Source organism: Lampris incognitus, chromosome 21 (genome assembly GCF_029633865.1).
Source record: "Lampris incognitus isolate fLamInc1 chromosome 21, fLamInc1.hap2, whole genome shotgun sequence".
Lineage (NCBI taxonomy): Eukaryota > Metazoa > Chordata > Actinopteri > Lampriformes > Lampridae > Lampris > Lampris incognitus.
Window position 1 is genome coordinate 25,279,126 of NC_079231.1, and position 27,588 is coordinate 25,306,713.

The 27,588-nt window shown below is 43.0% G+C and overlaps 1 protein-coding gene across 1 annotated transcript in view; it reads left to right on the forward strand.

The window, feature by feature from the left end:
* The window catches only part of LOC130131671 (protein SON), a 174,341-nt gene that overhangs the window by 87,455 nt on the left and 59,298 nt on the right, over positions 1–27,588 (forward strand). Inside the window, exons 10-15 of the mRNA XM_056301450.1 lie at positions 8,158–8,405; positions 8,887–9,048; positions 10,797–10,972; positions 13,145–13,279; positions 13,442–13,528; positions 18,538–18,750. Coding sequence (XP_056157425.1) covers positions 8,158–8,405; positions 8,887–9,048; positions 10,797–10,972; positions 13,145–13,279; positions 13,442–13,528; positions 18,538–18,750 — 1,021 coding nt within the window. The remainder of the gene's footprint in view (positions 1–8,157; positions 8,406–8,886; positions 9,049–10,796; positions 10,973–13,144; positions 13,280–13,441; positions 13,529–18,537; positions 18,751–27,588) is intronic.

Genomic DNA, 27,588 nt, shown 5'->3' on the forward strand with positions numbered 1-27,588 from the left:
TTAAACTCTATATTGTGTCAAGATAAATACCCAGTTGAGATAGTCATGCATTACATATGTTAGTATGTCTGTTATGAAACTAAATGATACCAACATTAACATTTTAACAACTTTTAATACTGTTTTTCAAACAATTTAAAATAGCCGCTGTCATGGTGCGTCTGTAATGGTGTCTGTAACCCGACATGTTGGACATAATCATACATCAAGTTTAGACTATTTCTCTGCACTGGAGAACGCTAGTGTGTTTCTAGGAAAGAGCAATGTACTTCACGAAGGCAATGATGCGACCAACAAACGTCATAAATAATGACATGACGCGCACCATCACGCACAATTATGAGCGGTCTTTTTGATGGCTCATGGTCATTTTAGGTAGGTCTTATCATAACTTTTTTTTTCTGCAATTGATCTGAAACTCATTTTACTGCAAATTTAGGCAATTTTAGGATAATTCAGGGAGCGGCAGGTCTGTATCTCTTTCTCTTTTTTTTTGCAGTTATTAAACTTTGAAAATCCAAAACCATCAAAATGACAGCCTTGGTTGTTCTAGTGTCAAACAGGGGGTTGCAGACCTGGCACCACGAGAGATCAAGTTAGCAGTGTTGTGAGAAGCAGGAACTGTCATAACTTCATTAGAGTGATAAGCACCATTTTAGAAGTTTGGGACGCTGTTGCTGTGGTCCAAATCTCACTAAATTCTGGGGGTTAACTACCAGTAGATTGAATTTTGAGCAGTGAAACGTTGCAGTTTGTGAAATATTTTACCAGATGTGTGGACAAAACTTCTGAAATGAAAATTAAATAATGAAGAAAACAATCAATGAGTAGGAGGCTGAAAATAATATGGCTAGTCAGTTAGGTGCCGGAAAGTACTATATAAACAAAGTTCATTATTATTATTATTATGTCGTGTTTCCTGTTTTACATCCTGTACAGCCGGGTCCAAACTATGGACTTGACTCCTGAGGCACTATAGAGCAGCTGTCACTTGATTGACAGTACTTGTCGTAATATGTGGGCTGTTCCAAGTAGGGCGACTTTCTGGACTGCATGGGTGTTGATGTTGCCTGGGATACGGTTGGTGAACTTTTCCATTCCCTTCTTCGTGAGTCCTAGAGCTCCAATGACCGCTGGTGTTGTTTCGGTCTTCATTCCCCACATCCTGTAGATTTCAATCTCCAAGTCTTTGTACTTGGTCAGCTTCTCTGTGACTTTCACTGAGGTGTTTTTTTCAGATGGTGTTGCCATGTCGATGAGCACGCACCTCTTTTGCTTCCTGTCCTTGATAACGATGTCGGGCTTGCTGGCTTTTATCTCTGTCAGTGTGGATGGGCATGTGCCAGAGGATGGTGACGTCATTGTTCTCAGTGACCGTTTTTGGCTGATGTTCGTACCACTTCTCAGTCGTCTTAATCTTGTAAGTCCTGCAGATCTTCCAGTTAAGGTATGCTCCTGCCTTGTTGTGCCTGTACATGTACTCGGTCTTTGCCAGTTCCGGGAAGCCTGAGAATAACTCTTTGTAGATTCCACATATTCTGCATTTTGGGTCTGTTCCATCTTTGATGATGTGATGGTGATAGGATCTTGTTGCAAGGCTCTGGTCTTGCAAAGTGATTATCAGGCCCTCTGTCTCTGCTTTCAGTCCGGTGCCCCTCAGCCACTGGTGTGTCTTTTATTGGTCCACGTCTGCATCTTTCATTCTTTTTGGGTACTTCCCATGCATTGCTTTGTCCTCCCAGGTTTTTTGCAGTTACATCCTGTCCACGCTGTTCCAGTCTCTTCTATTCTCACCTTAGACTGTCAAGCCATCTTCGTTTCAAGCACACACCTTAATCTCTTGGAATGGATCCTCGGACACAAGAGACGCCATAGACGACGACAACTATATATATATATATATATATATATATATATATATATATATACACTAGCAGAGGTACCCGGCGTTGCCCAGGGAAAATGTTCTCACCAAAACAACCAACACGATCTGATCGTTACAATATAATCGATGATGACATATAGAATAATTTATGATATGGTATATGTGATAAACGAATGTCGAACAAATGAATGTTATTAACAAAAACTATCAAATGTCATAATTTTCAATCCATTCATCAAGCGTCTTTGCCAGTGTGTGTATTAGTCGCTCAGTGCTTGAGCGCCTCAGGGTAAACCACTTTGCGTGCCTTCAGGCTAGCATTGACAATGTTAGATGTAGTGCCTCCCTTGACCACTGGAAGGATTTGCGGGAAGTCTCCACAAAGCATCTTTGGAACGCCTCGTTCGCAAATAAATCAAATTTTTTACTTGGTTTTTGAAATATTTTTCGAACTGTGCAGTCTTTGGAAAGTGCTGATTCTACCTTTCCCTACCTTTCTATATATATATATATATATATTTGTGTGTGTGTGTGTGTGTGTGTGTGTATAACTTTGCTAAAAGAAACACTCAACAGTAGGGAAAGTGCTCAACAAATAAGGAGCAAAATAATCCAGTAAATCAAGTAACTTCTTTATGAGACAGTACAAGCGTGTGCATTTTGTGCATTTTAACTTCTGGAGTGATTCTGAATTGCTGGTTCATCTAGAATAGAGTAAGTATCATCTTTCTTGCTTAACAAGTTGCTATTAGTCTTATTCCAGCTGCTTGAGTATTAGTCCTTTTCTCTATATATCTGCTGCTGGTTCCTAATGGGAACTAGTGGCATCTTAGTCTAGCTGTAGCTTTCTTATTTTAGCTGTAGCTGTTTTTCACCTAGTGTGTCCTAAAATATTTCTTGTTGCCTAGTGGGTTGACTTAGTTATCCTCTTAGCTTATAAATATATTCCTTGGTAACTTGCTGTTTGCAGTTTTAATAGTTGTGTGTGAGGTTTGATACAATTTTACATCAGTGACCAGTTTCTGGGCAATAGGCCTACTTTCATTTTAGCTCTTTGGCCAATTGGGTGTTAAGTGGCCAGGGTGTGGCCTGCACTCCTTGCAGACAATTAGCAATCAGTGTTTTTTTTTTTTTAAATTTATTTCTGATTTTTTCCCCTTTTTTCTCCTAATTTAGTGGCCAATTGATCCCTATTTTAATTCAAACACCCACCCTCGTATTGCATGCGTTCGCCAACTGCATCTCTCCGGCCGGCAGTCTCGAAGGAAAGCGCCTCCCCACTTTCGTGACAAGGCGAATCCAAGCCGAACCACTGTTTTTCCGACACACACAGAGACGCATTCATATGACGAACACAAGCCGACTCCGCCCCCCTCCCGAAGACAGCGTTGCCAATGATTGCCGCTTCATCGAGTCCGGCCATAGTCAGGTCTGACGAGACCGGGGCGCGAACCCCAGTCCCCAGTGGGCAACTGCATCGACACCAAGCCGATGCTTAGACCGCTACGCCACCGCGGACGTTGCAATCAGTGTTTTTTAAATCACTGCTGCTACCAATTCAATTCAATTTTTATTGTCATTAAAAACAATGTGCAGGCACATGTTAAAAATGAAATGAGGGCTGTGGCTTCAACAAACAGTGCAAGACAGACACAGACAAACACAGCAAACACAGTATAAGATATACACACATGAAGACCAAAGCTAAAAATAAGTTAAAAGAGAGCTGGAGTACAAAATATTTAAAAATATCTACAAACATTCAGTGGGTAGCCAGGTTCAGGTGGGCAACAGCTTGTGGAAAGAAGCTGTTTTTGAGCCTGGTAGTGCGGGCTCTGAGGCTCCTGTAGCGCCTCCCAGAGCGCAGGGGGGAGAACGGTCCATGGTTGGGGTGGGTGGGATCTCTGCTGATGCTCAGACCCCTTCGAAGGCAGCGTTTGTGATAAATGTCTTTTATGGCTGGGAGCTGGGTACCGGTGATATGCTGGGCTGCCTTGATGATCCGCTGCAGAGCTTTCTGGTCTACTGAGGTGCAGTTGCCGTACCACACTGAGATGCAGATGGTCAGGATGCTCTCTATGGTGCAGTGGTAGAAGTTGGTGAGAATTTTGGGGGGTAGACGGGCGCTCCTCAGCCTTCTCAGGAAATGCAGGCGTTGTTGGGCCTTTTTCACAAGGGCCTGGGTGTTTAATGTCCATGAAAGGTCCTCACTGATGTGGACTCCAAGGAATTTAAAGCTGGAAACACGCTCCACTTCCACCCCATTGATGTGTATGGGGGAGTGGCTGCAGCTTCTAGACCTCCCGAAGTCCACAATCAGTTCCAGGCAAACAAGCCGAGGGAACCACGTCTTTGCCAGTGTGTATATTAGTCGCTCAGTGCTGATCGTTACGATATAATCGATGATGACATATCTAATAATTTATGATATGATACATCCTGAAGTCCACAATTAGCTCCAGGCAAACAAGCCGAGGGCAAACAGGTCTAGGCTGAACGAAGGCTAGAGTGAACAAAGGCAAGCACGACTTTTTCAAGCCAAGACTTTGTCAAGCAAAGACTGAGTCAAACAAAGATTGAGCTTTTTGGATCCGGTCAGTCATCTGTATTTTGTGTACCTAGTATAGACTGTGTGTTTCCTTTGCATTCCTGTCCTTACCTCTTCCCGGGGCTGGCATAGACGTTGGGTCACTCCTAGGCGCTGTGACCCTACCAATCTCATCTATCCCACTCTCTACTCAGATTGAGGTCGTGGTGACGGTAGGGCTCTGGAATTGGCAGTCCACAGTGCCGAAAGCTGAGTTTATCTCAGGCTACGCATCCTTGCTCTCCCTCAACTTTCTTGCTCTAACTGAGACCTGGATCATGCCAGAAAACACTACCACACCCGCAGCTCTGTCTGATGTGTACTCTTTTTCTCACACTCCCAGAGTTGGGAGGCAGGGTGGTGGTACTGGCCTGCTGATTTTCCTGAAATGGGAATACTCTCTCGTTTCCATTCCACAATTTTCTCCACCCTCTTTTGAATTTCATGCCGTTACTGTCTCTTATCCAGTCAAACTCACCATTGTGGTTGTGTACCACCCACCAGGCCCCTTTGGTGAGTTTTTGGAGGAGCTTGACACTCTTGTCTCACACTTCCCTGATGATGACTCTGCACTTATCCTTCTCGGTGACTTCAACATCCACACTGACAAGCTAGATCCTCTTCTCCCTTTCCTCTCCTCCTTTGACCTTCACCTCTGACCCTCTCCTCCTACCCACAAGGCCGGCACCAGCTGGACCTTATCTTTACTAGACCCTGTCCTATTTCCAATCTCTCTTTTGCTCCCCTGCAGCTCTCTGACCACTATTTCATGTCCTACTCTCTCTCCCTCTCTTCACCCCCCTTAGCCCCTCCTCCTACCCACATGGTTTCCACCCGTATACACTTCTGCTCTCTCTCCGCCACTGATCTTTCTTCCTCTGTTACCTCTATCCTCCCTACACCTGAATCTTTCTCTCTCCTACCCCCCCTGACACTGCTACTGATCTTCTTCCCTCTACCCTCTCCTCTTCTCTGGACAATCTCTGTCCCCTCACCTCCAGGCCTGCACACCCAACTCCACCTGCCCCTTGGCTGTCCGACTCAGTACGTACTGACGGATGGAGCCTAAGAGTGGCAGAGCGCAAATGGAGAAAAGGCAAACTCCCAGAGGACCTTCTCAACTTCCAATCTCTTCTTTCCACTTTCGCCTCATCTCTTTCTGCTGCTAATGCTGCCTTCTATTGGTCTAAAATCCTATCCTCTGCCTCTAATCCTAGGAAACACTTTGAAACCTTCTCTACACTTCATCAACCCCCACCTCCTCCTCCTACTTCCTCCCTTCTCACTGATGACTTCGCTAACTTCTTTGACAAGATGATAAACAACATCAGATCCTCCTTTTCTCATCACCCAGTTAGTGCTCCTTACATTAGCCCACCCTCTGCACCCTCCCTCACCTCTCCACATCCCACCCTATCCCACCTCGCTCCCCTCTCCCCTGATGAGGTCCTCAACCTCATCACATCCAGTCACCCCACCACATGCTCCCTTGACCCGGTCCCCTCCCCTCTTCTTCAGTCTATAGCACCTGAACTCTTTCCCTTTCTAACCCACCTCATCAACACCTCCCTCCAGGCAGGATGCTTTCCATCTGCCTTCAAGACTGCTAGAGTCACACCCCTTCTCAAGAAACCATCACTTAACCCCTCTGATGTCAAAAACTACAGACCAGTTTCCTTCTATCCTTTCGATCCAAAACTCTTGAACGTGCTGTCTTTAACCAACTTTCTGTGTACCTCCACCAGAACAACCTCCTGGACCCCAACCAGTCTGGGTTCAAGGTGGGTCACTCGACAGAGATGGCCCTCCTTGCAGTGACAGAATCGCTGCACTCTGCGAGAGCAAACTCTCTCTCCTCTGTCCTGATACTCCTGGACCTGTCAGCTGTGTTCGACACAGTGAACCATCAGATCCTCCTCTCTACCCTCGAGGGGCTGGGTGTCACAGGCTCTGCACTCTCAATGTTTGCATCCTACCTGACAGGTCGCTCCTACCAGGTGACATGGAGGGGATCTGTGTCGGAGCCTCGCAGACTGACTACAGGCGTTCCACAGGGTTCGGTTCTGGGTCCTCTCCTTTTCTCCTTGTACATGACGTCCCTTGGTTCTGTTATTCGCTCGCATGGCTTCTCTTACCATTGTTATGCCGATGACACCCATCTGATCTTGTCCTTCCCTCCCTCTGCGTGCTTGACTGGCATCTCGGGGTGGATCGCAACACACCACCTGAAGCTCAATCTGGACAAGACAGAGGTGATGTTCCTCCCAGGGAAAGGTTGCCCGCACTGAGACCTGGCCATCACCATTGACAACACCGTGGTGACACCAACTCGGACTGCGAGGAATCTGGGTGTGATCCTGGACGACCAACTGTCGTTTGCTGCAAACGTTGCATTGGTTGCTCCCTCCTGCAGATTTCTCCTCTATAACATCAGGAGGATTCGCCCATTCCTCATCGGCGAGATGGCACAGGTGCTCATCCAGGCTCTGGTCATCTCCCGGCTGGACTACGGCAACTCCCTCCTTGCTGGCGCCCTGGCGTCGGCCATCAGATCTCTGGAGCTTGTTCAGAAAGCTGCAGCTCATCTGGTGTTCAACCGCCCTAAGTTCTCCCACACAACTCCCCTTCTCATGTCCCTACACTGGCTCCCAGTAGCTGCTCGCATCCAGTTTAAGACTCTGGTGCTAGCCTACAGGGCAAGGAAAGGAACAGCTCCTTCCTATCTCCAGGCCATGGTCAAGCCCTACACCCCCGCCCAACCACTTCGCTCTGGTGTCTCGGGACGCCTGGTTGCCCCGTCACGGCTCTGTTCTGTCCTGGCCCCACAGTGGTGGAATTAACTCCCCACCGATGTCAGGACAGTGGAGCCGGTGCCCATCTTTCAGCGCAGGTTGAAAAATCACCTCTTCAAGTACTACTACCCTGTTACTTGCTCTTAGCACTTATTGTATTCACTCATTTAAAAAAAAAATCTCTTTCTTGTACTTGTACTTTAGCACTAGTTTTGCTCTTAGATGCTTGTTTAGAGAGAAGATGCACTTATGACCTCTGATGAGTAGTAGTTCTCCTGATTTCCTACGTTAAATGATGCACTTATTGTAAGTCACTTTGGATAAAAGCGTCGGCTAAATGACTGTAATGTGATGTAATGTAAAAGCCTGTTTCATGCTATATTATGCATATGATGATTGAAACAGGCTTGTACTGTCTCATAAAGAATTTACTTGGCTCATGTGTATTGGCCATATAGGTTTGCACTACATGGAATATGACTCTGGTTTCGTGGCTCTCTCAGTGTACTTAACATAGAATAACAACACTACAACACAACAGTCTTCACATATATACACACGAATTGACTTATACAGGTGAAATAAGAGGTGATAAAGTGCAGTGGTGCAGAGATGCTGAAATAGATGTTAGCAGTTAAGTATGAATTAAAATATAAAAGTATAAAGCATAAATGTTATGTATACATTAAACTATAAAAGTATAAAGTATAAATGTTAAGTATAAATTAACTTGGCAGAGCAAATGACAGTGCTTTATGTATTATGGAAGATTTTTTTCTTTTAACATAAGTCATTACAAGAGGATTCATTTATGTATTTATTTTGACATTCTCTTGCCACTTCCAGTGAATACAAATATAAAGTCAGTGAAAGTCAGTTTTATGTTTTTGCAGGTCACCAGCCCACAGGTCTAGGAGACCCCTCTCCCGCTCCCGCTCCTGCTCCCGCTCCCGCTCCCGCTCCCGCTCCCGCTCAAGGTCACGGAGTCAGTGGAGGGGTACATACAGTGGAAGTCTCAGTCAGAGGGACCGCTGGAAACGGGAGCCAAGTCACTCCCCAGTGCTCATCCTCCGTAAAAACAGATCCCCAGCAAGGAAGCACTGCAGTGACGGCAAGACGCCGCCACGCATCACTGAACTGGGTGAGATGGCATACATTTTGATGTAGTTATTAAAATCTTACTTCGGACATTTAGAGATTTTTTTTGTTGTTGTTCAGTTCAACATAAATGTGCAAGGAATGTCAATGCTAAGCTTGTTGCTTAAATTATTTTTAATCCAATTAATTTAAAATGAAATTAATTCTTTTTTTTTAAATTAATGACATTGTGAATCTCCTTAACTCTAGGTAAGTCGATCATAAGTGTGTATGATTTTCATTTGATTAACAGAAAATACTTCGGGGATTTTGCACCTTACCCATTGATACTGTGAGCTGAAAAACTTTAAAACTTAAACCTAATTTTAGGACTTCCAACTGCATTTTTGCAACTATTGTTTGGTTTGGCTCTGGTGTATCCTGGGCTCATGAAGCTCCAGGAACGTATATGAAATCCTGGTTTTTATCCATGCATCCATCCAGCTTCATTTCATTTCATCATAAAAATGTATCTTTCCCCTCAGACAAGGAGCAGTTGTTGGAAATTGCCAAGGCCAATGCTGCTGCGATGTGTGCCAAGGCTGGTGTGCCCATCCCTGAGAATCTCAGGCCCAACATGGTGCCCCAGTTGTCCCTGCCCCTGCCCAACATGACCATGAATGCTGCCATGGCTAGTATGACTGCTGGTAGGTCCATGTTTTTGTTTGTGTTCAAGACATGCCATTTTTCCATCCATCTGTCCCTCTCCTCCCTCTGTTCCTCCATCCAGAGGCTCAGGTGGTCAAGCTGTACCTGGGATAGGTTTCAGGCAGGGAGTAGGATCGAATATTAGGTGAGATGTCACGACAGTCTGAACAGGCAAAAATTAAGCCATGACTATTTTGGATATCCTTGGATTTTCAATTATATCTATGTGTATATGTATAATAAATAACAGTCGTTGTATTAATTTGTCAGTTTTCTAAAATGATGAAGTGCTTCTCAGATAAAAGCAATAACAATGCAGCAGGATAGCATTAGAAGACTAAAAGAATGAAGGATGGTAAAAAGAAAAAATATATACAAATATAGATCACAAAGATTATTAAGAACATCATTAGAACAAACGTTTAGAAATAGTTTTTAGGAGGATTTACAGATGGCCCTGACAGTTACCCTGATCTTCTCAGATGGGCTGTTCTAAAACTTCTGGGCTGTTAATGCAAAATGCCGAAGCACAACCCAACCCATCCCGACCCAATTACACCCCAACCCGACCCAATCCCAACCCAACCTGACCCAACCCAACCCGACCCAATCACAACCCAACCTAATCACAGCCCAACCCAACCCAATCACAACCCATCCCGACCCAATCACAACCCAACCCAACTCAATCACAACCCAACCCAACCCAATCACAACCTAACCCGACCCAATCACAACCCAACCCGACCCAATCACAACCCAATCTGACCCAATCCCAACCCAACCCAACCCAACCCGACCCAATCACAACTCAACCTGACCCAATCACAGCCCAACCCAACCCGACCCAATCACAACCCAACCCAACCCGACCCAATCACAACCCAACCTGACCCAATCACAACCCAACCCGACCCAATCACAACCCAACCCAACCCAACCCGACCCAATCACAACCCAACCTGACCCAATCACAACCCAACCCAACCCGACCCAATCACAACCCAACCTGACTCAATCACAACCCAACCACCACCCAAACATGCCTTAAAAGTAGAATCTTTAAGTGTCAAACAGCGGTGTTGAGGCAAATGAGCCCTTTTTGGTTACTTCAGTTTACTTACTTTTTGTGTTGAGGTCTGATTTGTGGATGTGTGTGTGTGTGTGTGTGTGTGAGTTGAGTGGGCACAGCGGAGAGGATGTGAGTCTTTCTGGATGTATGTGTGAGTTGGTGGGGAGAGTGGAGGGGGTGTGAAAGTGTGGGGGGACCTCACTGGTCTCTGGTACTGTCACACTCTCACACCCCCTCCGCTCTGCCCACTCAACTCTCACACACATCCAGAAAGACTCATCAGACCAAAAAAAACAATTTTTTTAAAAGTGTAAGCCAGTGCAATACCAGCCACCACTAAGGTGTATACACTTATCTTATAAGGTGGTGATGCTTATCTGATGAACCAAAGTTACCAGTAACTTATCTGTCTCTCTCCCTCACTCTGTTGTCCCCTCACATATCTCTAAACTCCTTCTTTTCTCATTATTACCCCCACTCCAACCCCCCATCTCTCTCTCTCTCTCTCTCTCTCTCTCTCTCTCTCTCTCTCTCTCTCTCTCTCTCTCTCTCTCTCTCTCTCTCTCTCTCTCTCTCTCTCTCTCTCTCTCTCTCTCTCTCTCTCTCTCTCTCTCTCTCTCTCTCTCTCTCTCTCACACACACACACATACACATCTCTCGGTGTCCTGCTCTCAGCCACCATGACAGCTGCCCTCACTAGTATGGGGGCTCTTGCTTCATTTGCCCCACTGCCTTCAATAACCAATAAGCCCCCTGCTGGCCTGCCCAAACCCAGCATGGCTGCCCTGGACGAGGTGAAGAGGAAGGTGGAGAAGCAGGCCAACAGCATCAGCATCAAAGAGTTTACTGATGTAAGAAACATGAGCTGTACTCTGGATGGTGCATTATGGATGGTGATTCATGATATTGGTAAAAATAGAATTGTAATTTTCTTTCCCTGGAAGTGTATGTATGTGTTATATGTGGATACAGCCATTGTATCCACATTCATGGTGTTTTGTACATGGACACAGCTTCTCTATGTTTGTTAACAATCACTCGATAAAGGGAAACAAAAGGGATATTAAATGTGAAAATGTGCTAAATTTTGTTTAAAATGAAAATGTGTGATGAACACTGCTGATAACACTACTGACAACACTGTACTGATACCACTGCTCTGACAACACTACTGACAACACTGTACTGATAACACTACTGACAACAATGTACTGTCAACACTGTACTGACAACACTGTACTGACAATACTGTACTGAAAACACTGTACTGATACCACTGTACTGACAATACTGTACTAACAACACTGTACTGAAAACACTACTGATAACATTGTACTGACAACACTATACTAACAACGCTGTGCTGAAAACACTGTACTGATACCACTGTACTGACAATACTGTACTGAAAACACTATAACACTGTATTGATAACACTATACTGATAACACTGCTCCGATAACACTGTACTGATACCACTGTACTGACAACACTACTGACAACACTGTACTGATTACCCTACTGACAACACTGTTCTGATAACTCTGTACTGGTAATACTGTACTGATAACACTACTGACAATACTGTACTGATAACACTGTACTGACAATACTACTGACAACACTGTACTGAAAACACTGTACTGATACCACTGTACTGATAACACTACTGACAACACTGTACTTACTGACAACACTGTACTGATAACACTACTGACAATACTGTACTGATAACACTATAACACTGTATTGATAACACTATACTGATAACACTGCTCCGATAACACTGTACTGATACCACTGTACTGACAACACTACTGACAACACTGTACTGATTACCCTACTGACAACACTGTTCTGATAACTCTGTACTGATAATGCTGTACTGATAACACTACTGACAATACTGTACTGATAACACTGTACTGACAATACTACTGACAACACTGTACTGAAAACACTGTACTGATACCACTGTACTGATAACACTACTGACAACACTGTACTTACTGACAACACTGTACTGATAACACTACTGACAATACTGTACTGATAACACTACTGACAACATTGTACTGACAACACTGTACTGACAATACTACTGACAACACTGTACTGAAAACACTGTACTGATACCACTGTACTTACAATACAGTACTGAAAACACTATAACACTGTGCTGATAACACTGTACTGATACCACCGCTCTGACAACACTACTGACAACACTGTTCTGACAACACTGTTCTGATAACACTATAACACTGTACTGATAATACTGTACTGATAACACAACTGATAACACTGTACTGATACCACTGCTCTGACAGCACTACTGACAACACTGTACTGATAGCACTACTGACAACGCTGTACTGACAACACTGTTCTGACAACACTGTTCTGACAACACTATAACACTGTACTGATAATACTGTACTGATAACACAACTGATAACACTGTACTGATAACACTGTACTGATAATACTGTACTGATAACACTATACTGACAACACTGCACTGATAACACTGTACTGACAACACTGCACTGATAACACTGTACTGATAACACTATACTGACAACACTGCACTGATAACACTGTACTGACAACACTGCACTGATAACACTATACTGATAACACTGTACTTATAGCAGCAGCTGTGGTAAAGAGGTTGGAGTGACTGACAGCTTTTGTAAAGTTGGTTGTAACTTGATGATACTTACAGTAAAGCTGCACAGCCAATGTTGAGACTATACTTATTATATAACATTATATAACACTGTAGCAGAATGTTGTTAGAAAGCTGTCCAAAACATCTTTCCCTCTGACTAAACAGCTGGGAAGAAATTATGCGTTTTTAGGAACGTTCAATTTGTTACCAACTTACAATTTAATTTAAGTGTAAAATTATTGCAAAGGTAATAACCAGGAAAAGGCTGATAAACAAAGTGTGTGTGTGTGTGTGTGTGTGTGTGTGTGTGTGTGTGTGTGTGTGTGTGTGTGTGTGTGTGTGTGTGTAGAAATGTAAGATGATTGTGGACAGTAAAGGGGAACTCCCGGTGGCAGAGCCACATGTTTCAGATGAAGAGGATGATGGGAGACCCTGTGGAACATCTGCCCTCCGGGAATCAAAAGCTATCAGCATCAGCATTGCTGTAAGGTTTTACAGTAACATACACAAATGCAAACACACACCGTCCAACTGCAGCAGGAAATGAGATTAAACACACGAACTTTTTCCTGCCTGTCCTCTCGTTTCCTCTCCTTCTCCCCTCTCCACTTCCTAATCCCTTTTCCTTCATTTCTCCTGCTCTCAGAACATGTCCGGTCGACCAGCCATCCGTAGTGATGCAGGCATGGCCAAAGAATTCCCTGTGTCCTCAGGATCTCAGCATCGTAGGAAGGTACAATGTTTGGTCTAATTGAAATATTATAGTTTCATGTTTATTTGCAGATACAATCACAAATCATTCTAAACCTCTTGTTTGAGGTTGTCTGGCAATTTGAGCCCTTAAATTTGGGGGGGGAAGTGCAAAAGCTTACAATTTCTTGCACTAATTGCACAGAAAAACAGGTGATTTTTCCTCAAACCATTGTATTTTTGTTAAAGGTAACATCTTGTTTGAGTGGATTTTTACACATGTGACTTGCAGTTGTTCATACAGGTATTTGCAGAAATGCAAAGCATCTTTATGTTCCTGGCTAAATTGTTTAGCTGGTGACAAAGCATCAACATTTGTATTTTTTGCTGAAATCTGCTGACATCAGTGTTTGAGTCTGTAGACTGCTCTGCAGTTAACTGACATGTTGTCAAATCAAACACCTTGATATCAACAGTGCTGTGACTTAAATGTTTATTTTCTCAATCAGTTTTATAAGTGTATATACAGTAGTGCTTGAAAGTTTGTGAACCCTTTAGAATTTTCTATATTTCTGCATAAATATGACCTAAAACATCATCAGATGACACAAGTCCTAAAAGTAGATAAAGAGAACCCAATTAAACAAATGAGACAAAAATATCATACTTGGCCATTTATTTATTGAGGAAAATGATCCAATATTACATATCTGGGAGTGGCAAAAGTATGTGATCCTCTAGGATTAGCAGTTAATTTGACGGTGAAATTAGAGTCAGGTGTTTTCAGTCAATGGGATGACAGTCAGGTGTGAGGGGGCGCCCTGTTTTATTTAAAGAACAGGGATCTAGCAAAGTCTGGTCTTCACAACACATGTTTGTGGAAGTGTATCATGGCAAGAACAAAAGGGATTTCTGAGGACCTCAGAAAAAGCATTGTTGATGCTCATCTGGCTGGAAAAGGTTACAAAACCATCTCTAAAGAGTCTGGACTCCACAAATCCACAGTCAGACAGACTGTGTACATGGAGGAAATTCAAGACCATTGTTACCCTCCCCAGGAGTGGTCGACCATCAAAGATCACTCCAAGAGCAAGGCGTGTAATAGTCGGTCAGGTCACAAAGGAGCCCACGGTAACTTCTAAGCAACTAAAGGCCTCTCTCACATTGGCTAATGTCAATGTTCATGAGTCCATCACCAGGAGAACACTGAACAACAATGGTGTGCATGGCAGGGTTGCAAGGAGAAAGCCACTGCTGTCCAAAAAGAACATTGCTGCCCGTCTGCAGTTTGCTAAAGATCACGTGGACAAGCCAGAAGGCTATTAGAAAAATGTCTTGTGGACGGATGAGACCAAAATAGAACTTTTTGGTTTAAATGAGAAGCGTTATGTTTGGAGAAAGGAAAACACTGCATTCCAGCATAAGAACCTTATCCCATGTGTGAAACGTGGTGGTAGTAGTGTCATGGTTTCGGTCTGTTTTGCTGCATCTGGGCCAGGACGGCTTGCCATTATTGATGGAACAATTCTGAATTATACCAGCGACTTCTAAAGGAAAGTGTCAGGACATCTGTCCTTGAACTGAATCTCAAGAGAACGTGGGTCATGCAGCAAGACAACAACCTTAAACACACAAGTCGTCCTACCAAAGAATGGTTGGACGAATAAAGTTAATAAAGAATAAAGTTAATGTTTTGGAATGGCCAAGTCAAAGTCCTGACCTTAATCCAATCGAAATGTTGTGGAAGGACCTGAAGCGAGCGGTTCATGTGAGGAAACCCACCAACATCCCAGATTTGAAGCTGTTATGTACGGAGGAATGGGCTAAAATTCCTCCAAGCTGATGTTCAGGACTGATCAACCGTTACTAGAAACGTTTAGTTGCAGCTATTGCTGCACGGGGGGGGGGGGGGGGTCACACCAGATACTGAAAGCAAAGGTTGACACACTTTTGCCACTCACAGATATGTAATATTGGATCATTTTCCTCAATAAATAAATGACCAAGTATAATATTTTTGTCTCATTTGTTTAATTGGGTTCTCTTTATGTACTTTTAGGACTTGTGTGAAAATCTGATGATGTTTTAGGTCATATTTATGCAGAAATATAAAAAATTCTAAAGGGTTCACAAGCTCTCAAGTGCCACTGTAATGTGACCCTGAATAAAAAGAAATTAGCTTTATTTGGTAATTCTATTTGTGTCTTTGTTCAAGATTTTGGTTATCCTGTAGTCAGTAATATCAAATCACGGTTTGAATGCTCATTTTGTTTTCAACCAAAGTGTGTACGCTAAATATTAACAGCAGCGTTAATCTGTCATGTGACAGATTTAAAAAAAAGAAAGAAGCTATTTCACTTGCAGCCAGATCAATTGAAAGTAGCTAATGCTAGGCCACATCACTTAGACCTGTCTTCAGGACAAACCCTGGGTTTGACTCAATGAGACTGTCATATGTCAAACTGACTTGCACAACAAGCTCCAGTTTGCTAGCACACAACCAGTGTTCCCAAATTGTCTTAAGGGTGGTCCTATTGGTAAGGGTGGGGTCATTTTGTAATTTCATACAAACTACCTCCACTGCTTCATCAACAAGAGCACACATGAAGAGAGACTTAACATCATAAGAGACCATTATTTCATTCCCCTCCATAATGATGTGCCTCACCTTATCCATAACATCCATAGTGTTCTGAATGTGATGTTCATTACTGCCTACCAACGGGTTAAGAATAGATGCCAGAAACTTAGAGAAGTTATAGGTCACTGAGTTAATTACACTAACAATAGGCCGTAATGGTACATCGTAATGGTTTATGTATCTTAGTTAACCCATACAGACTAGGTGTAGCTTCCCCTGGGTATAATCTGTGGTACAAGATTCTGTCAATAGCATTGTCCTGTTCTAACAACTTCAGACAATCTATCACCTTTTTCTTGTAACCACTGACTGGATCTCGTCTCAGGGGCTCATAAGTATTTATGTTGTTAAGTAACATCATAACTTTCTCATGATAGTCTGTCTGGTTTAATACAACAGTGCATCTGCCTTTGTCCGCTGGAAGGATGATGATGTTATTGTCCTTACTGAGAGTTGTGAGTGCATTCCTCTCTTCTCTGGTGATGTTGGACAGTGGCGACTTTGTGTTGCTGAGGCAGGCTGCAACTTTCATCTGCAGTTGCTCCGATTCCATGTTTGTGATGTTGTTACGGATCACTGATTTCGTGGCTGTAATCAGTTCCACTAGTGGGATTTGCCTCGGCATGACAGCAAAATTCAGCCCCTTAGTAAGATTGCCATTTACTGCCTTGATGAGTTGCCTATGGAACAGATTCTTCACCCACTTGTCCGCATTGCCAGCATGTGTCTGGCGTCCATCTCTGCCTGATGCTGAGGGTGCCATCCATTGTCTGCCGATGTCTCTGACACACAGCAAATTGGGCAAACTTCTTTTGCTGCCTGGTTTTCTACTTTCTGTGCTGTGCTAGACGAGGCTTCTCCATGAACTCAATCACATTGGAAACTGGTCTCATCTAGAGGCAATGGAAGTCTCTGTTGGATCTGCTCCTCTTTGGCTTTTAAGGTGTTGATGGTAAAATTAGTTTTCTCAACCGTTTCATTCAACAGCTGACTCTGTACCATCTGGAGGATAATAATAAGGATAATAATAATAATAAATTAAACTTATATAGCGCTTTTCTAACACTTAAAGTTGCTAAACATAACACAGACATACAGGGGTGGATGGGAAGGGGGGTCAGACGTACAGGGGTGGATGGGAAGGGAGGCTACGAGAGGGAGAAGCGGCAGCCACACACGACACCAGCAGTACTCTCCCAGTCTGCCATCTTATGTGTTGTTCGCTCGTACTCACATACAAGTTTAAGGCAATCCTCACTGAAATAATCCAGTTAAGAAAATCCCAGAAAGTTGAATCAGTTCATCCGTTCTCCAAATTCTTCAGCTCTCAATCCGATTGAGTAACTGTGGGATGTGGTGAACCGATAAATCCAATCCACGGTGGCTCCACTTTACAACTTACAGGACTTGAAGGATCTGCTGCTAACGTTTTGGTGCCAGATACCACAAGACTCCTTCAGGGGTCTTGTAGGTAGAGTTCATGCCTCGGCTGGACTGCGCTGTTTTGGTGGAACACAGATGACCAGCATTATGACCACCTGCTAAATGTTTGGTTCATCAGTGTATATGACGTTACATTATCTTGATGTTACAATAGGGGCCAGTGGGTAATCATTTCAGTATGAATTATAACCCCAGACCATCCCTGTCTCTGGCTCTGGAAATTTACGAGTTTGGAAGTGCAAGGGGAGGGGCACTGAGAAAGTTGTTGAAGGGCCAGTGCAGTGGTGAGAAAGTTGTTGAGGGGCCAGTGCAGTGGTGAGAAAGTTGTTGAAGGGCCAGTGCAGTGGTGAGAAAGTTGTTGAAGGGCCAGTGCAGTGGTGAGAAAGTTGTTGAGGGGCCAGTGCAGTGGTGAGAAAGTTGTTGAGGGGTCAGTGCAGTGGTGAGAAAGTTGTTGAGGGGCCAGTGCAGTGGTGAGAAAGTTTTGAGGGGCCAGTGCAGTGGTGAGGAAGTCGTTGAGGGGGCCAGTGCAGTGGTGAGAAAGTTTTGAGGGGCCAGTGCAGTGGTGAGGAAGTCGTTGAGGGGGCCAGTGCAGTGGTGAGGAAATTGTTGAGGGGCCAGTGCAGTGGTGAGAAAGTTGTTGAGGGGCCAGTGCAGTGGTGAGAAAGTTGTTGAGGGGCCAGTGCAGTGGTGAGAAAGTCGTTGAGGGGGTCAGTGCAGTGGTGAGAAAGTCGTTGAGGGGGTCAGTGCAGTGGTGAGAAAGTCGTTGAGGGGGCCAGTGCAGTGGTGAGGAAGCTCATCCCAGTGGTTCACCTGAAAAAACAAAAGATGTTTTTGCAATCATCATAAGATACCATAGAGGCTGCTGTTTCACACAGTTACAGATTCTACCTTTAATGCACATTAACTTTAACCTGTAACTGAAGAGTAAATAAATGTAATGTGATGTGATGTGATCCATTCCTGACCAGGAGGGTGAGGTGACAGGTGCCTATGGTGAATGGGTTCCTGTTGAGAAGACAGCAGACACGACCAAAACTTTTACTTCCAGCAGTAAAAGCCCAGTAACTGTCCCCAGGGTCACTACAGTGCTATCATCAGGACCGACTGTCTCAGAGACGAAGGAACAGCCAGTGTGCTTGCCATCATCCAGCGACAGTGTTTTTCCTGAGCTGCCACAGCAGGTGAGAGGGCGGAGTTTATTGTTATAGTATTGGCGTCAGAGATGGTTGACAGTTCTGTCTTATACCTGGATGGGATTGATTCAGCAGTAGTCTTTATTCAATGACTATCTTGCTGTTTGAAGGGGAATTTCTCTAAAACCTGGTTCACTCTTTTAAGTATATAAAGCGACATAATGAAATGAAAGGTTGAAGCCCCTGAAAACGTACTTCCTATATCTGCTTCTTACTATAAGCTCATGTGTGGCACAATATTGAATGCAAAAGAACATTTATTTTCTTTCCAAAAGAGAGGTTTCAGCACAATGTGTTTTCTGTCATTTCTGGCCGGGTTTTGAAGCCAACCCTACAACACCACCAGAGTCCTTCTCTTCTTCATCACTTGCTGCCCACAGGGATTGTGGGGTGCTCAAACCACATACAAAAACTACCAAACCCACATGTCTAATAGGACGAGTGTGAAATGGTTAACTGTTTTCTTTTCCTGTTTAGAGAATAGAGCAGGTAATTCTGATCTGGCCCCTTCTTAACCATAGTATATGGACCCATAAACCAGTCCTGGAAAGGAGAATTAACCAGGGACGAAAGAGCCAGTCCATCGTGTGAATGATACATAAGTGAGAAGTTTTCCTGTATGATATGGGCAGCACATCAGATTTGCTTGTTTTTTTTACTCAGTTCTACTGCTTAAAGACTATTCTTTTGTTGAGAATGATGTCTAGTGACTTGCTGGCCAGCAGTTTATTTTATTCACGTGATGGTATAGTCTAGTTCAAATTAATTTACCCATAAGTGTACACAGGGATCTGTCACTCCTCTCCCTGGGCACACGTCTGTCCTGAAAGGTTTAAAAACTTTTGAACGACGGTCTGAAAAAAAAGTGGACAAAAGTTACAGAGAACAAGTTTCAAAATGCTCAAAACTTGGTTTGAAGGAGTCTTGATTTTCAATCTTTGCGGATATAAATTTGTACTCTAGTTGCTGGTTATGCAAGACAACACCAACTTAACAGATTTGCAGATACATTTTCAAACACTACTGAATCATGGGATTTCTGCCACTCTTCACAGAGCTCAAGATTTGAAAATCCATAAAAGACACACTGTAAAAAAAGACACTCTTAACACAGGCATGGAACCTGGGTGTAGGAACGTTTTCCCTTAACCAACCATCTGTACACTGCTGACATTTAGACCAGTCATTTGTCAGACTTACCAGTGTTGATGATGCTTCATGAACCAGGAAGTCAGACTTATCAGTGTTGATGATGCTTCATGAACCAGGAAGTCAGACTTATCAGTGTTGATGATGCTTCATGAACCAGGAAGTCAGACTTATCGGTGTTGATGATGCTTCATAAACCAGGAAGTCAGCGTCTGCCTAGACAAAGACAGGCAGACAGACAGACAGACAGACAGACGAGGCCATAAACAACAACCTCCACTTCCATTACTGACATTTCCTTATGCACCACGTGTTCTGCAAGCCAACTAGACATGATTGTACTGAAAACAGCAAGAACAGGAACTTTCTCCATGCTGACAGCTTACTAGAGCCAGAGTTGTGACAAAGAGCAGCACTCAGCGTGCATATGCCAGCAAATGAGTAAAACTACAATACAAATCCAGTCTGATCACTTGAAAATCTACTACTACTACTACTACTACTACTTTTGGCTGTTCCCATTAGGGATTGCCACGGCAGATCATCCATTTCCATCTCTTCCTGTCCTCTGCATCTTCCTCTGTCACACCAGCCACCTGCATGTCTTCCCTCACCACATCCATAAACCTCCTCTTACGCCTTCTTCTTTTCCTCTTCCCTGGCAGCTCCATATTCAGCATCCTTCTTCTCCACACATGTTCAAGCCATCTCAATGTTGTCTCTCTTGTTTTGTCTCCAAACCGTCCAACCTACCTGAGCTGGCCCTCTAATATACTTGTTTCCTAATCCTGTCCTTCTTTATCACTCCCAATTAAAATCTTAGCATCTTAAACTCTGCCACCTAGTAGTTTAGTATAATTTATTTGTATAGCCCAATATCACAAATTTCAAATTTGCCTCAAGGAGCTTTACAGCAACACAACATCCTGTCCTTAGACCCTCACATCGGATAAGGAACAACTCCCTATAAAAACCCTTTAACTGGGAGAAAAAATAGGAAGGATCCTCAGTGAGAGAAACAGAGGAGGGATCTCTCTCCCAAGACGGACAATGCGCAATGGATGTTGTGTTTACACAATTTACATAATACAACACTTGAAAGAGGATAACAATTATAATGGAATTATAAAATAAATAAAGAATATGGTCCACCTCCTGTCATTTCGCCAGTGCCACAATTTCCAAACTATACTACATAGCTGGTCTCACTACCATCTTGTAAACCTTCCCTTTCACTCTTGCTGGTACCCTTGTATCACAAATCTATCCTGAGACTCTTCTCCACCCACTCCACCCTGCCTACACTTTCCTCTTCACCTCTCATCTGCACTCCCTGTTACTTTGGACAATTGACCCAAGTCAAACTCATACACCTTCGTCACCGCCACTCCTTGCATCCTCACAATTCTGCTGTCCTCCCTCTCATTCATGCATATGTATTCCATCTTGCTCCTACTGACTTTCATTCCTCTTCTCTCCAGTGCATACCTCCACCTCTCCAGGCTCTCCTCCAGCTACTCCGTACTCTCTCTACAGATCACAATGTCATCCGCAAACATCATCGTCCATGGAGACTCCTGCCTGATCTCGTATGTCAACTGTCCATAACCATTTCAAACAAGAAAGGGCTCAGAGCCGATCCTTGGTGTAATCCCACCTTGAACCCATCTGTCATTCCAACTGCGCACTTCCCACTGTCACACTTTCCTCATACATGTCCTGAACCATTCCTACATACTTCTCTGCAACTCCTGACTTCCTCATACAATACCACACCTCCTCTCTCGGCACCCTGTCATATGCTTTCTCTAAGTCTACAAAGACACAATGCAACTCCTTCTGGCCTTCTCTATACTTCTCAATCAACATTCTCAAAGCAAACATCACATCTGTGGTGCTCTTTGGTGGCATGAAACCATACTGCTGCTCGCTGATCATCACCTCTCCTCCTCTTAACCTAGCTTCTATTACTCTTTCCCATATCTTCATGCTGTGGCTGATCAACTTTATACCTCTGTAGTTGTTACAGTTCTGCACATCGCCCTTGTTCTTGAAAATCGGTACCAGTATGCTTCTTCTCCACTCCTCAGGCGTCCTCTTGCTTTCCAAGATTGTGTTAAACAATCTAGTTACACACTCCACTGCCATCTCTCCTAAACATCTCCATGCCTCCACATGTATGTCATCTCGTAACCCCCTTCCCATCCACCCCTTTATGTCAGTTATGTTTATCTGTTGTCTTGTTTCACCCCGTTTGTTGTAAAGCGACTTTGAGTATTAGAAAACTCATATAATACTTTATAACTTGTGTTTCCTACCTTATAACTCATATAACTCCTACCTTATAACTCATATTCTTCCTACCTCATAACTCATATAATACCTTATAACTCATATGTTTCCTACTTTATAACTCATATACTTCCTACCTTATAACTCACATGCTACCTTCTAACTCATATACCACCTTCTAACTCATATACGTCTTACCTTATAACTCATCTACTTCATTATAAGTCATATAATTCCAACCTTTTAACTCATATACTACCTTATAACTCATCTACTTCATTATAAGTCATATAATTCCAACCTTTTAACTCATATACCACCTTATAACTCATCTACTTCATTATAAGTCATATAATTCCAACCTTTTAACTCATATACTACCTTATAACTCATGTACTTCCTACCTTATATCTCATATACTTCCTACCTTTTAACTCATATACTACCTTATAACTCATATATTTCCTGACTTCCAACTCATATACTACCTTCTAACTCATATACTTCCTACCTTCTAACTCATATACCACCTTCTAACTCATATACTTCTTACCTTATAACTCATCTACTTCATAATAACTCATATAATTCCAACCTTTTAACTCATATACTACCTTATAACTCATATAGTTCCTACATTATAACTCATATAGTACCTTATAACTCATATACTTCCTACCCTATAACTCATGTAGTACCTTATAACTCATATACTTCCTACCTTATAACTCATATAGTACCTTATAACTCATATACTTCCTACCTTATAACTGATGTACTACCTTATAACTCATATATGTCCTACCTTATAACTCATATACAACCTTATAACTCATATGGTACCTTATGACTTATGCGTCCTACCTTATAACTCATATAGTACCTTATAACTCATCTACTTCCTACCTTATAACTCATATACTACTTTATAACTCATGTATTTCCTTCCTTATAACTCATATACTTCCTACCTTTTAACTCATATACTACCTTATAACTCATGTACTTCCTACCTTATATCTCATATACTTCCTACCTTTTAACTCATATACTACCTTATAACTCATATATTTCCTGACTTCCAACTCATATACTACCTTCTAACTCATATACTTCCTACCTTCTAACTCATATACCACCTTCTAACTCATATACTTCTTACCTTATAACTCATCTACTTCATAATAACTCATATAATTCCAACCTTTTAACTCATATACTACCTTATAACTCATATACTTCCTACATTATAACTCATATAGTACCTTATAACTCATATACTTCCTACCCTATAACTCATGTAGTACCTTATAACTCATATACTTCCTACCTTATAACTCATATAGTACCTTATAACTCATATACTTCCTACCTTATAACTGATGTACTACCTTATAACTCATATATGTCCTACCTTATAACTCATATACAACCTTATAACTCATATGGTACCTTATGACTTATGCGTCCTACCTTATAACTCATATAGTACCTTATAACTCATCTACTTCCTACCTTATAACTCATATACTACTTTATAACTCATGTATTTCCTTCCTTATAACTCATATACTTCCTACCTTTTAACTCATATACTACCTCATAACTCATATATTTCCTGACTTCCAACTCATATACTACCTTCTAACTTATATACTTCCTACCCTCTAACTCATATACCACCTTATAACTCATATACTTCCTAACTTCCAACTCATATACTTCCTTATAAGTCATATACTTCCTATCTTGTAACTCATATACGACTTAATAACTCATATACTTCCTACCTTATAACTCATGTACTACCTTATAACTCATATACTACCTTATAACTCATATACTTCCTTATAACTCCTGTACTTCCTACCTTATAACTTACTATCTAGTGAGTGAATAGAGCTGAGTTTTCTGTTTTATGGCAGTGGGGCTTCTGGTTTATCTCATTAAAATCAGAATTAGCTGGTTCAAGCCTGTGCAGCTGATCCAATTTAATCCACAACAGAGCAGTAACTTACATCCCAATGTTGAGTTATTGTTTTTGTTTTGTTTTGTTTTTTTGCATTACTTTTGTATTTCAGAGTATTTATATGATATTATTCCATATTTCGTTTCCTGCTACTTTTGTGTTTGTGTGTGTGTGTGTGTGTATAAATGATATATATAAATTATATATATATATATGTGTGTGTGTGTGTGTGTGTGTGTGTGTGTGTGTGTGTGTGTATAAATGCTATATATAAATTATATATACACTGCTCAAAAAAATAAAGGGAACACATAAGCAATGCAATGTAGCTCCAAGTCAATCACACTTTTGAGATATCAACCTGTCCAGTTAGGTAGCAACACTGATTTGTGGATCAATTTCACCTGTTGGTAAATTGTCTAATTTCCACCAGGTGGAAATTAGACAATTTGCAAGACAACCCCTATAAAAGGAATGGATTTGCAGGTGGTGGCCACAGACCATTTGCCTGTCCTCATCTTTTCTGGCCGATCTTTGGTTAGTTTTTCATGTTGCTAGTGCCCTCACCACTAGAGGTGGCATGAGGCGGTATCTGCAACCTACAGAAGTTGCTCAGGTAGTGCAGCTCATCCAGGATGGCACATCAATGCGTGCTGTGGCAAGACGATTTGATGTGTCTCCCAGCACAGTGTCCAGAGCATGGAGGAGGTACCAGGAGACAGGCCAGTACACCAGGAGACGTGGAGGGGGCCGCAGGAGGACAACAACCCTGCAGCAGGACCGCTATCTGGTCCTTTGTGCAAGGAGGAACAGGAGGAGCACTGCCGGAGCCCTACAAAACGACCTTCAACAGGCCACTAATGTGCAGGTTTCTGCTCAAACAGTGAGAAACAGAATGCATGAGGATGGTATGAGGGCCCGACGTCCACAATTGGGGCCTGTGCTCACAGCCCAACACCGTGCAGCCCGATTGACCTTTGCCAGAGAACATCTTGGTTGGCAGATTCGCCATTGGCGCCCTGTGCTCCTCACAGATGAGAGCAGGTTCACACTGAACACATGTGACAGACGTGAGAGAGTCTGGAGACGCTGTGGAGAACGTTCTGCTGCCTGCAACATCCTCCAGCATGACCGGTTTGGCGGTGGGTCAGTGATGGTCTGGGGAGGCATATCCTTGGAGGGCCGCACAGACCTCTACGTGCTAGCCAGAGGTACCATGACTGCCATTAGGTACCGGGATGAGATCCTCAGACCCATTGTCAGACCATATGCTGGTGCAGTGGGCCCTGGGTTCCTGCTCATGCATGACAATGCTCGTCCTCATGTGACCAGAGTGTGTCAGCAGTTCCTGTATGTCGAGGGCATTGATGCTATGGACTGGCCTGCACGTTCCCCAGACCTGAATCCAATCGAGCACCTCTGGGACATCATGTCTCGTACCATCCGCCAACGCGATGTCGCACCACAGACTGTCCAGGAGTTGACCGATGCCCTGATCCAGGTCTGGGAGGAGATCCCTCAGGAGACCATCCGTCGTCTCATCAGGAGCATGCCCAGACGTTGTAGGGAGTGCATACAGGCACGTGGAGGCCACACACACTACTGAGCCTCATTTTGAATCGTCTTGAAGAATTTCCACAGACGTTGGATCAGCCTATGTTCTCATTTTCCACTTTGATTTTGACTATGATTCTGAATCCAGACCTTAATGGGCTAATGATTTTGATTTCCATTGATCATTCTTAGGTTATTTTGCTCTAAACACATTCCTCTGTCTAATAAATAAAGATTTTCAGCTGAAATATTTCATTCATCGAGGTCTATATTGTGTTTTTAGGTGTTCCCTTTATTTTTTTGAGCAGTGTATATACGTGTGTGTGTGTGTGTATAAATGCTATATATATATATATATATATATGTGTGTGTGTGTGTGTGTGTGTATATATATACTAGAAGAACTCCGCTACAATGTAGCGGTTTGGTTCTCCACCCGTCTAAATCTCCCTCCTCTTCATCCTGCCAGCTAACCGCCTTCCCCCTGCCCCTAAACCCCCCCCCACTCCAACTCCCTCCTCCCAAACGCTCAGAATCATCTGAAATGCCGAGAAAAGTGGTTTTTAGCCTTTTTTAGAAAAATGCACATGTTGCATATTTATGCATAATTATGCATAATTTTAATTCTCTGGGATTTTTCCCTTACTCTCTGAGACAATACCTACCACCTCCAAAAAGAATTAGGATCATAAGTGCTTTAGTTTTCGGTCCCGCTATCTACACTAACACCACACACACACACATTACGAAAATGTATGAGTAGATATTTATATATATGATATAGCGGAGTTTTCTTTTTTCCAAAACCGTCAGTGGTGTTGAGTGCTCAACTAATGAGGAGTGGAATATCAACACGGATACAGGAAAAAAGATTTTAATGCATACCAGTACAGGCCTGTTTCGTGCGTCTCGCAGTCATCAGCCGCTATGCATTAAAATCTTTTTTCCTGTATCCATGTTGATATGTATATATATATATACACACACATACACACACACAAAAATATATATCTATATATTGGGTGAAGGCGCATACGTGTGTGTGTGTGTGTATTTATGTATATATGTATTTATTGTGGCACAGTGTGTGTGTGTGTGTGTGTATGTATATGTATATGTATATACATATATATATATACATACATACATACATACATATACACACACATGCATATATACATACATACATACATACATAAATACATATATACATATGCTATATACACACACATATATATATATATACACACATACATACATACATACGTGTGTGTGTGTGTGTGTGTGTGTGTGTGTGTGTGTGTGTGTACATACACACAGGGTGTTGTGATGCGTCTAGTGCAGCAGTGTGTAGTTGGAGGGAAGGTGCATGTGTTCTTCCAACCTGCTTGTGTCCCTCCTGCCCTTAGCTTGCTGCCGCTAGCTAGCCTTTGTGGCGAATAGGGCAGCATGCTAGCGTGTAAGCCTTCCCTTGCCAGTACATAGCCTCTCCTTCACCAAGACTCCTGCCAGGCCTCCCCGTGGCCACACATGGTAACTGGGGTCTTGCGGCCCCAGGCTAACTTGGCAGGGGATCTCGGAGCAGCAGTGGGCCCCAGAGATATGGTGTGCAGGCCCACCCTGGTGGACACACCCTGGCACCTATCAACCACTGCCCCGCTGCCTTGTGGGTGAGTCTGGAAGACATAAGGCTAAGGGAGCTCACCCCAACAGAAAAGCAAGCTGTGGCGGCACGCTTCGAGGCGGTTTCCGAAAAACTGGATTTCCGGCAGCCCCCTGCAATTGTGTGGAGGTGCCGGTCGTCTAGGGATCCCCCTTGCCATCGGAACCATCTCCTCTACAATCAGGTCATGTGGCGTTGG